This window comes from Prionailurus viverrinus, chromosome A1 (assembly GCF_022837055.1).
Source record: "Prionailurus viverrinus isolate Anna chromosome A1, UM_Priviv_1.0, whole genome shotgun sequence".
In the NCBI taxonomy this organism is placed as follows: Eukaryota; Metazoa; Chordata; class Mammalia; order Carnivora; family Felidae; genus Prionailurus; species Prionailurus viverrinus.
Window position 1 is genome coordinate 197,967,689 of NC_062561.1, and position 12,296 is coordinate 197,979,984.

At 47.3% G+C, this 12,296-nt stretch overlaps 1 protein-coding gene across 1 annotated transcript in view; it reads left to right on the forward strand.

Annotated features, from left to right (window-relative positions):
- The window catches only part of PDE6A (phosphodiesterase 6A), a 63,235-nt gene that overhangs the window by 37,272 nt on the left and 13,667 nt on the right, over positions 1 to 12,296 (forward strand). The window contains exons 11-17 of the mRNA XM_047863026.1: positions 678 to 743; positions 957 to 1,103; positions 2,367 to 2,474; positions 4,135 to 4,244; positions 5,732 to 5,819; positions 6,003 to 6,103; positions 6,523 to 6,630. Coding sequence (XP_047718982.1) covers positions 678 to 743; positions 957 to 1,103; positions 2,367 to 2,474; positions 4,135 to 4,244; positions 5,732 to 5,819; positions 6,003 to 6,103; positions 6,523 to 6,630 — 728 coding nt within the window. The remainder of the gene's footprint in view (positions 1 to 677; positions 744 to 956; positions 1,104 to 2,366; positions 2,475 to 4,134; positions 4,245 to 5,731; positions 5,820 to 6,002; positions 6,104 to 6,522; positions 6,631 to 12,296) is intronic.

Consider the following 12,296-nt stretch of genomic DNA (forward strand, 5'->3'; position numbering starts at 1 on the left):
TGTGGGCACTACGCAAGCATAGCTTCAGTGAACCAGTTAATCAGAAACAAGCAACTGGGTCCAGGTCCCCACCCCCCACCCCCACCCCCACCCCCACCCCCACCCCCACCCCCACCCCGCCTCCTCTGGCACGCGCGTGGTGCAACAGGCCCAGGGAAGGAAGAAACTTGCCTTGAGTCAGGCAGCCAGAAGAAAAGCCAGAACCATGAACAAGACCTTCTGACTCCAAGTCAGTAATAATGACAATATCGGGGCGCCTGGGTGGCGCAGTCGGTTAAGCGTCCGACTTCAGCCAGGTCACGATCTCGCGGTCCGCGGGTTCGAGCCCCGCTTCGGGCTCTGGGCTGATGGCTCAGAGCCTGGAGCCTGTTTCCGATTCTGTGTCTCCCTCTCTCTCTGCCCCTCCCCCGTTCATGCTCTGTCTCTCTCTGTCCCAAAAATAAATAAACGTTGAAAAAAAAAGTTAAAAAAAAAAAAGAATATCAGCAACAACATTATTTAATTCTAGTGCTTACGATGTGCCCAGCACTGCACTAAATGACTTACATGCATGATTTAGTTTAGTTGCATGCTTTGTGTGTGAATTGGAGGAAAGGGAATGGAAATGGAAAGCGGAGGGACATGGAGACCCCAGACAAAGCAACTGATTTTTTTTTTTCTATTTTGGGCCCTGGCAGAAAACCAGAGAGGTGTACGGGAAGGAGCCATGGGAATGTGAGGAAGAGGAACTCGCTGAGATCCTGGTGAGCAGGGCAGGGCATCCCCGGCCCTCGCGTGGGACTCTTGCAGGGTGCGCCCTGAGCATGAGCGTGGTGGGGGGCTGTCTCTGCAAATCAGGACCCTTGTCACTCTGCTCTGATCCTCCCGGCAGATGCAGGATGGGGACGGGGCTGGGTGGGGGAGAGACCCAGGAACGCTTCATGTGCTCCAACCACTTGCCTCTGTTCCTTACCCAGCAAGGAGAGCTGCCAGATGCGGAGAAATATGAAATTAATAAATTCCACTTCAGCGACTTGCCCCTGACAGAGCTGGAGCTAGTGAAATGTGGGATACAGATGTACTATGAGCTCAAAGTGGTAGATAAATTTCACATTCCTCAGGAGGTAAGGTCGAAATAAACCTCTCTGATTTCCTTTTTTCTTTTCTTTTCTTGCTTGCTTTTTTTTTTCTTTAACTCAATCTGCAAAGCCTCAAAAACAGTGCGCCCTCAGCTTGTAGGATTTAAAGCATTAGTCATGTTGCACAGATGAGTCATGTATCAGAAAAGAGACCTCTGAACTGTGGTGTTTTGGGGGCATTGCTTCTTGAGGTGGGTTGTAAGGCACTGAGTTCTGAGGCTGTGAATCAATGGCTACTTATAATCAAACAAAGGTGGGAAAGGCGGGTCAAACCAGTTCAAACAGGACTCTTCCCCTGCAGGATTCCTCTCAGTGTGCTGGGAATCTAGGTGGTTTGGGGAGGGACAGTGAAGGTGGGGCTGGGGGTGTGTTCCCTGCAGAATTTCCCGGATTTGTTTGATTAAAACAGTGGTTCTCAAAGTGCTGCCCCAAACCGCAACGGCACCACCTGAGAATGTATCAGCACCAATTCTCTCTCTCTCTCTTTTTTTTTTTTAATGTTTATTAATGAGAGAGAGAGAGAGCACAAGCAGGGGAGGAGCAGAGAGGGAGAGAGGGAGGGAGACACAGAATCCGAAGCAGGCTCCAGGCTGAGCTGTCAGCACAGAGCCCAACGCGGGGCTTGAACTCACGAACCGTGAGATGGTGACCTGAGCAGAAGTTGGAAGCTTAACCGTACTGAGCCATCCAGGGGCCCCAGTAGCACAAATTCTTACACACACACGCACACACACTTTCTCCCAGTTCTAATGAATCAGAAATTGTGTGTTTTAACAAGCCTTCTGGGTGATTCTGATGGGCACTCAAGTTGGAGACCCACTGATTTAGAGACTCCTTTTGTTTTCCTCTCGGGTAAAGCTCCTGACAGCATCTCCCAGGACAGTAGCTCTCCCGGGGCACAGTTTGGGAAACACTGATGAAGGTTAACTAGTGGAGTAAGTGGAGTGACTTACATCTACCTGGTTTCATAACGACATCCATTTTCCTAGGATTTAGCAGCTTGCAAAGTGCTCTCATGGCAGGACTGCAGCTATTGCTGGCCGGCTCCTGTCCAGTGTGGGGGCTGGAGGACCTCTCTCAGGAGGGAGGGCCCCAGAACTCACTGCCGGAGGACCTCCCTCAGGAGGCGGGGCCTCAGACCTCACTGCTTGGGACCTCCCTCAGGAGGCGGGGCCCTAGGCCTCACTGCTGGGGAGACTCCCTCAGGAGGCGGGGCTCCAGACCTCACTCTTGCGCGTGTGTTCGCAGGCGCTGGTGCGATTCATGTACTCGCTGAGTAAGGGCTACCGCAGGATCACCTACCACAACTGGCGGCACGGCTTCAACGTGGGGCAGACCATGTTCTCCTTGCTGGTGGTACGGCGGCGGTGGGATGGCAGCAGGATGGTGGCAGCTGGGGCTCCCATCACACCAGACGACCTCTGCACCTCCACCCGGCGGCCGCAGCATTGCTCTCGATTTGTTGCTTTTTAAAACTGATGCAAAAAGAGTACATGCTTAGCATCTCTGAATTCCGAGCACAGAGAATCGTGTAAAATAAAAAGCGAAGGAAAGCTGCAGGCTAACCCCAACCCCAGTCCAGTTATTTAGAGAGAACCATAGCACAACGCCTTCCACGTTTTCTTCTAGAAGCGTCGAGATGTATTTTTACACCGACACACACACTCACACGCACACACGGTTTATTTTATTTAGAGCCAATTGAATAATAATATCCTTTAAAATGCTTTTTTCATTTGAAAAAATATAAGCATATCAATCCCATTCTTCATATGTTTAATGTGTTATTGCGGTAAAATATACATGACAGGAGACTTACCATTTAAACAACTTTTACGTGTACAGGTCAGTCAGTGGTATTAACTACGTTCCCAGTGTTGTGCAAACATCACCACAATCCACCTCTAGAACTTTTTCATCTTCCCAAACAGAAACTCTGTCCCCATGAAACCACCACTCCCCGTTCCCCACTCCCTGCCCCTGGTGACCTCTTTTCTCCTTTCTGTCTCTATGAATTTGACTACCCTAAGTACGTCAGGTAAGTAATCTCGTACAGTATTAGGCTTTTTGTGTCTGACTTCTTTCACTCAGCATAATGGCTTCTCCACGATAGAATTTTATGGCCGCATAGTATCCTATATTATTCAGATATACCATAATTTCTGTGCCCAGCCCCCTGTTGTTAGACACAGGGGTGGTTTTTGATCTTTCACGGTGACAGACACTGCCCCAGCGTCCTTGGATGGACGTGCCTATGTGTACCTGTGTCAGCCGTTTTGGCTCAGACGGTTCAGAGATATTTCATGTAAAAGTGTGTCCCATTCAGATTATGATGCAAATCTCTGCCCTTGTCCAGCCCCACTCATCCGCATTTCTTCTCTCACGGCTGGAACGGTCAGGCCAGAGTAAGCACTGGGGCCTGGAGGCAGGGATTCTGGCCAGGCCACCACAGAAGGTGACAGTGACACCACAGAGACTTGATTTATTTCTTAAAGTCACAGAGTCAGCATCACGTCTCGCGAGCTCTTCCCCACCCTTTAGTCTAACACCCAGCATAAATAAGCAGTATGCGAGGGAGGATTCTCCTGGGCTGTGCTTAAACTATAGACCGGTTTGGATGGTTTGCTTTGCCAGTCCGGGCCTGTTCCAAAACTGTCTGGATCCTAAAACCTGACAGTTGTGATTTCTCAACAACCATCTAGTCCAATGCCCTCCTCCTCCAGTGTGCAGATTGGGATACTGAGGACCACGGGGATGATGGGACCATGTAAGGTCATTCAGGAGTAAGGTGACCAGCCATCCTCATTTGCCTGGGACTGTTCCAGTTCGAGCATGGCAAGTCCCACATCCCAGAAAAACCCCCAGTCCCAGCCAAACATCTGGTCATGCTGTTGTGCCAGGGGGAGAGTCAAGGTTACGCCTGTGTTTCTAAGCACCAGGCCCTGGCCCTCACACCTGCTCTGCTCCCCACCCCTGCAAGAAAGGAGTGAGTGGCACCCTCTGATTACTCTTCCAGACGGGAAAGCTGAAGCGGTACTTCACGGACCTAGAGGCCTTGGCCATGGTCACCGCTGCCTTCTGCCATGACATTGACCACAGAGGCACCAACAACCTCTACCAGATGAAGTGAGTTGGCCCTTACTGCCCGCCCCCTCTTCCTCCCACTCCTGGGATTCATTACCCAGATCTGAAAGGCTCTCAGACAGACTGAGTCACTGGCTAAGGGGGAGTCCCACAGTTCACAGCTTCCTTCTTCCTCCTGCCCTTCTTCCTCCTGCGTAAACTCCTGTGATAGACAGAATAATGACCCCTAAATATGTCCATGCCCCAATGCCTGGATCCTGGGACTATGCTGCCTTGTATTCAAAAGGGACTTCACAGGAGTTATTAAAGATCTTAAAATATAGGGGTTATCCTGGATTCTCCCAGTGGGCCCCATGTAGTTAGAAAAGTCCTTGTAAGAGGGAGACAGAAGGTCAGAGAGAGAGAGGATGCTTCTCCTCAGAGAGGAGAAGGATGGGCCACAGCCAAGCAATATAGGTGGCCTCTACAAGCTAGGAGGCAAGGGGAACAGATTGTCCCCTACAGACTCCAGAAGGAAAGTAGCTCTGTGGATGCATCTTACTCTGAACTCCAGAGCTGTAAGATAATAGATCCTTATTGTTTTAAGCCAATAAATACATAGTAATTTGTTATAGCGGTAATATATTAAACTCCCTCCCTCTCCTCCTTCCCCAGCTGCTGAACTCATTTAAACCAAATGTTACGAATATGAACTGATGCTGGTTCATTCATTCACTTTGTATTTTGTAATGCTCCTAGTGTGAGTGTGGTAGGCCCTAGGAGGTAGGCAAAGGAGGTACCATGGCAGCAAAACAGACCTAGCCCCTGTCCTCATCGAGCTTACACTCCAGACAGCCTCTGAAACGTGGTCCTTGAACCACGGCCTTGGTGGACCTTCACGACCACCGTGTAGGCTGGGTAGAGCAGGGACTAGTGTTATGCTCATATTATGGATGAGGAAACAGAGGATCGGCCTGGGGCCCACAGCCTATAAATCATAAACAGACGCTAGAACAGTCCAATCTGAGGCTAGAGATTGTGTGTACATTTTACCTTGCGGGAAGCTAAGTACTGAGCTCAGTGCTTGCACTTAGTAAGCACTCAACAAATATTTAATGAATAAAACATGCATAAACACATCGCTTGTGGGAATTCAATGGCTTCCCCTAAAACTCCGAGTATCACATCTAGGGCTTGGTGACCTTTGAAGTATGGCCCAGTGCCAATGTCATGGATGATTACAGGGAATCCATAAATCCCTGAAACTGCATGGGGTATTCTGTATGTTTGTGCTTTGGGGGCACACACTATTCAACAGACCGTAACTGAAAGAGGCTCGGAATCAGTTGTGGAGAAAACTAAAGCCTGAGACTTAGGAGACCTGATGCGGTCTCGCTGTGTGACCAGCTCTTTCTCATTTCTGGCCTTCAGCCTCTCCGCCTGCAGAATTAGGAAGGGATGGGACTGAATGATGTGCTCAACCTCCTTCTTGGCCCTTCCGTGCTGATTCTGTGTGTGTGTGTCTCTCTCTCTCTTTCTCTCCCATTCAGATCCCAGAATCCACTGGCCAAGCTCCATGGGTCCTCCATCTTGGAAAGACACCACTTGGAGTTTGGCAAAACGTTGCTGAGAGATGAGGTAGGATGGGTGGGGGCCCTCTGCGTTGGCTGCCGTGAGCCCCCATTTCACAAGAAGCCTCCGTGTGGCCAAGCAGCACTCTTCCCATTGGCCTGGGCTGCCTCTCCAAACAGCTGGGGTCATCATCAGTAGTTGCGTGGCTGGCCCGCCAGCATCACATCTCTTCTATGATTTTCTCTTTAGAGCCTGAATATCTTTCAAAACCTCAATCGCAGGCAGCACGAGCATGCAATCCACATGATGGACATTGCAATCATCGCCACAGACCTTGCCCTGTATTTCAAGTTGGTATTTCTTTCCTTTTTAAGAACAAGAATAACAATAGCAATGAACGTGATAATAACAAACACCGTAGTTCTAACTCATTTAACATGTACTGTGTGCCGGGCGCAACACTTGTGCTATGGAACATTAACTCTGAGTACATCCCCGGGAGTTCAGTATTATTACCCCCATTGTATCCACGGGACACTGAAATCTAGGGGAAGACATTTGCTGAGTGAGATCAGGCAACAAATTGGTGACAGGGTCTGGGTTAGAACCTAGGTGTTGATTCTCAGGCCTTGGTTCGTTAAACCTTTTGTTGTTGTTGTTGTTGATTACGTTGCTTTAATAAGCCTCTGTCTGAAACAGCCAGTGTTAGAAGCCGGGGTGTTGCCTTATTCTGAGATGAGCTCCTTCAACGAACTGGTCTATTTTGCAGGAAGAGGACAATGTTCCAAAAGATCGTGGATCAGTCTAAGACATATGAAACTGAACAGGAGTGGACACAGTACATGATGCTGGAACAGACCCGGAAGGAAATTGTTATGTGAGTTAAGATGGGGCTTAAACCCTGGTTTTCTTTTCTTCCTTTCTTTTTTTTTAAATGTTCATTTTTGAGAGAGAGAGAGAGAGAGAGAGAGCAAAAGTGCACACATGTGCACATGGGATGGGGGGAGGAGCAGAGAGAGAGCGAGACAGGGGATCTGAAACAGTGCAGACCCCTAGGTGCGGCTGGAACTAACTAACCAACCATGAGGTCATGACCCAAGCCGAAGTTGGACCCTTAACCAACTGAGCCAACCAGGCACCCCAAACCCTGATTTTCTGAAGTCCAGGGTCCTAAAGTGGGATGCTGCACTGACAGGGCAGCAAGGCCTGGGGTCAAGAGAGCCCTGGGACACTTCCATTTAGGAGGCCTCCAACCCAGGAAAAAACTGAAGCTTTGCCAAGACAGAATTGCAGATATTATGGTGCGTGTTTAATTTTTGCACTAAAATACAAACCAATGTATTTTATTAACAATATTGTGTATTTTATAACAAAATATTATTGTTTTATTTTTCTTTATAGAAAAAGCATCACATTTGAAGTATTTCTATCATAAGAGTCAGAATTTTGGTAGTAAGGTGATATAACTTTAAAGGTTTTGATAAAACACCAAGCATTATACCAATGATGATTTGAGTGATATCTATGTGTCAATAAAAATATGCAGGCTTAGGGGCACCTGGGTGGCTCAGTCAGTTGAGTGTCGACTTCAGCTCAGATCGCGATCTCACAGTTTGTGAGTTCGAGCCCCGCGTCGGGCTTTGTGCTGACAGCTCAGAGCCTGGAGCCTGCTTTGGGTTCTGTGTCTCCTCCTCTCTCTGCCCCTCCCCTGCTCATGCTCTGTCTCTCTCTGTCCCTCAGTAATAAATAAACGTTAAAATCTTTTTTAATATGCTGACAATTTTTTTTTGCATTCCTTTATATATGGCAATGTCCTGCAATATAACTCTGCTATTCACACCTCAGGTATATGATTTATGTCAGATTTATAGTGCCTGGCTGGCATGAGGTCTGGTAATGGGACTCACATTTAAGTTTTCTAATGAATACCTTCTTTCAATTCCCTCCGTGTGCCTCTGTGAGTCACCTCAAATGATGTTGGGGTGAGAAGTGTAAATTTGAGGCCTCTTGTGATGATGTGGCCCAAGTCAAATGATCCCCTGGCTCCCATGTGATGAGTCCTAGGTATCGATGGTCAGGGAAGACCAGGCTTGACCAGTTCGCAAGGAAGTATCAGGCTTTATCCCCAGATGCCCCTGTGGAGATGAGGCTTGATTAAATCACAAATGTTGCAAGACCCTAAAACAGAGAAGAGGGGGCTGCTGGGACAGCCTCAGGGAGGAGGGGCAAATCGCAAGTTGTCCTTCCCTCAGCCTTGCAGCTGTCCAGCCAGGCAGATCCTTTGATCTTGGGGAGCTGTGTGACCTGTTCCCAGTGACCAAGGGGGCACCCTCAGGCTATGGTTGCTCCCAGGAGCTGCCCGACTGGACATTTCAAAGTGGCGCCGCAGAAAAATTGAACAAATGGAAAGAACACCCTGTTCTTGGCTAGGGGCACTTAATATTAAATGTGGTCTATTCTCCCTAATTAATTATTCACTTAGGGCGATTCCAAGGAAAATACATCTATTTTATTTTGGGGATCATTAGGAAGCAATTCCAAAATTCTTATTGAGAAATAAGTATGCAAGAATGACCAGAAAATTCTGAAACAGAAGAGTAATGATAGGAACCAGAAGGACTAAAGGCAGTTCAGTCCTAGGCATTAGTAAGACAGGTCCACGGGGCAGACCCTGAAGACTATGCCTGTGTTAGAAGTGGATCTTTTACCAGCGAAGAAAGGGACAAGTTCATAAATGACGTTGGGACCCTAAGGCAGTCTGATGGGTTTTTTTCCTCCCTTTCTTGGTGAAACGGACACCCAGACTGAGTGTCCTACTGATTTCACTCAATTCTGACACGGTCTGTATGGAGGTAGCGTTAGAGCCCACAGGTTAAGGGCCAGTCCCACAAAGACTGCCCCCTTCTGACACCAACTGCAGGTCAAAGTTGCTACCTCTGCTCTGACCACCTGGCTATAAATCGGAGGTTCCCATGACCCCCTCCTTGGGTTCTATTAATTTGCTAGAGCAGCTCACAGGACTCGGAGAAACATTTGCTAATATCTATCAGTTGATGATAAAGGATATTATAAAGGATACAGAAAAACAGCCAAAGAGATACACGGAGCGAGGTCCAGGAAGGTCACTAACCCAGGAGCTTCTGTCTGTATGGAACTGAAGTGCTCCACCAACCTGGAGGCTCAGAAAATTGCATTGTCCAAGTTTTATAGAGTCAATCTGCCGTTCCCTTACCCCCACCCTTTCACAGAGGTTGATGGGTGGGGCTGAAAGTTCCAGGCCTCCATTTGCTCGGATTTGCTAGCGTCCAGTCCCACCTGAGCCTATCTAGGGACCCCACACTAAATCATGGTCGTTAACCTAAACCCACAGTGGGCTCTCTATAAAGGACACTCCTGTCACTTGGGAAATTCCAAGAGTTTGGGAAGCTTTGTTCCAGGAACCAGAAACAAAGACCAATGCAATTTTGTATTATACCACAGGTGATCACAAGCCTGGATCGCTATCTCACTCCCATAGCCAAATAAGTTCCAGATGAATCAAGGATTGTAAAATAACGAGAAAACAAACCCAAAAAATGAGCGGGGGCGGGGGGAAGCATGGCAGAATTAAAAGGAACAATTTCAGAGTGAGCTTTCCAAAGCGTGACGTGAAAGTCAGAAGTCATAAATAGATTGATAAATTCACCTACATAAAAATGAGGGGTGTCTGCACAACACACGCAAGAATGCACAGCCGATGTCAGAATGCAAGCCGTGAGCTGGCGAAATACATCCCACGAAACTGCTGACAGAAGAAGAGTTCACTTCCTTCGGAAACACAGTGTTCGTACGATTCAAGAAAAAGACTAATCCATTAGAAGAGTGGGCACAAGGCTCGCTTTCCCGAGACATTTCCCAGCAAAGGAATTACAGAGGGAAATAAACATGAAAAGGTGATGACCTTACTCATAATCAGAGACATGCAAAATAAAACCACAGCGACCTATAATTTTTCACCCCTCCTACTGGCAAAGAATGAAAACGTCTGCTAGCACAATGTGCTGGACCGAGTGAGAGGCACCGGGCAGTCCGATTCCCTGGTGGGAGCGTAAACAGAGGCAGCCTCTGTGGAGGGCACTTCCTGTCAATGTGTAAATGCTCAGCCTCTGGCCCAGCAAGTCCACGTGCACGGTTGCACCCTCCAGATAGTCTCCCACACGTGTGCCAGCCGTGTGTGCCTTTGTACACAGCTCCTCACTGCAGCACTATTTTTAATCATGGAGAAGACTGGAAACAAATAACCAGGGGAACGGGTTAACCACGTGACAGTACTTTTATACAAATGGGATGTCATACAGACGTTACCAAGAATGATAGGGAGGGTTTCCAAGACCCAATATTTAATTTTGTTTTAAAGGGGGTGGTGGGGTGCCTGGGTGGCTCAGTCGGTTAAGTGTCCGACTTCAGCTCAGGTCATGATCTCGCGGTTTGTGAGTTCGAGCCCCAGCTGTCAACGCGGAGCCTGCTTCAGATCCTCTGTCCCCTTCTCGCTGCCCGTCCCCCTTTCTCTCAAAAATAAATAAACATTAAAAATTATAATAATAATAAGTTCAGAAGGGGGTGGTGCCTGGGTGGCTCAGTCGGTTAACTCTTGATTTCAGCTCAGGGCATGATCCCAGGGTCATGGGATGGAGTTCCTTGTCGGGCTCCACACTGGGTGTGGATCCTGCTTAAGATTCTCTCTCTCTCTCTCTCTCTCTCTCTCTCTCCCTGTCTCCCCCTCAGCCCGTCTCCCCAACTCATCCTCTCCCTCTCTCTCTTCAAAACAAAAAAAATGGCCAGAGACAGGACTTCACTGATTGCAAAAGCCAAGGTAGTTTTAATCGGAAGTCTTCAAACTGAGGTACATGAACCACTCCTACCCTCACTCCCAGCCCAAAGCCTTCCAAGAATTACAGGGGCTCTGGTGGCCTCAAGGGAGTCAGCACTCTCTTTCTTAATATTATCTTCCTAAGAAAGCCCCGGAAGTGAAACACTGTCAGTTCTCTTACTGTTCTCCCTCTTTACAAAATAAAGTCATGCGTATTCGGGTTGGAAAAGCAAATCAGATTCTAACAAAAACAAGTCTGATCTGCTTCCTTTAGTGGACAGTAACTGACGGGCATTTCCAATTATGTTATATGGCAAACATTTCCTTAAGTACAATGAGTCAAATCTGCAGCTTCTAAGTTTTGAGGAGAACAGTTAAGACCTGTTATAGGATGGGGGGCACTTGGGTGGCTCAGTCAGTTAAGCATCCGACTTCAGCTCAGGATATGATCTCACGGGTTGTGGGTTCAAGCCCTGCATTGGGCTCCGTGCTGATCGCTCAGAGCCTGGAGCCTGCTTCAGATTCTGTGTGTGTCTCTCTCTCTGTCCTTCCCCATTTGTACTCTGTCTCTCTCTCAAAAATAAACATTAAAGGGGCACCTGAGTGGCTCAGTCGGTTAAGCGTCCGACTCCGGCTCAGGTCATGATCTCGCAGTTTGTCAGTTTGAGCCCCGCATCCGGCTCTGTGCTGGCAGCTCAGAGCCTGGAGCCTGCTCTGGGTTCTCTCTCTATGCCCTCCCTTGCTCATGCTCTGTCTCTCTGTCTGTCTCTCTCAAAAATAAATAAACATTAAAAATTAAAAAAAAAAACATTTAAAAAGTTAAAAAAATCTTGTTATAGTAAAAGCACTTTATAAAAAATATAACACTGGAAGATATATTTATTTGTTTATTTTTTTTTAAGTTTATTGATTTTTGAAGGGGAGAGAGAGAGAGCATGAGCGGGGGAAGAGCAGAGAGAGAAGGAGACACAGAATCCGAAGCAGGCTCTAGGCTCGGAGCCGTCAGCACAGAGCCGGACGCAGGGCTTGAACTCACGAACCGCGAGATCATGACCTGAGCCAAAGTCAGGTGTTTAACTGACTCAGCCACCCAGGTGCCCCTGGAAGATACATTTAAATTAATAATGTTTTAACTGACCTCACCCATTCTGAGTATCTTGGCTTAACCAGAATGCCTCAGAGAAAGTGCCAGCGGTGTAATTAATAGTCATAACGAGGAGCCTTAGTGAAATCTTAATGGCATGCTTCCCAGAAATTGAGGAAGTGAATGATTCTAAGGTTTGCCTCAAACAAAATTGAAGGAGAACCGAATTGAATTGTCAGCTGATAGATCATTCAGAATAATGATCACAGTATACTTTTTTTCACAGCTGATCTGAAAGAATTGGGTGACATCACTATAACAAAACTTCCAGTCCCACGGCTTCTAATTACTTGCATCTATAAAAATTAAAAAATTGGCATAAAACACATGCTACGTCCTATCTTAGTCTAGTAATAAGAAACACTCATTAACTGATGTTCCAAAAATAGCCCCATCCCGTCTCATTAAGAGATGAATTCCCAAAAATTTTACTTCGAGCATTTAATAATTATTTCTAAAGCCAGGTAATATATTTTGTTGTATTGATTAGTTGTGTAATACAATAGATTTTAAAAAGGTTTTAATACTTGAAGGCCTATGGCCAAAGAAA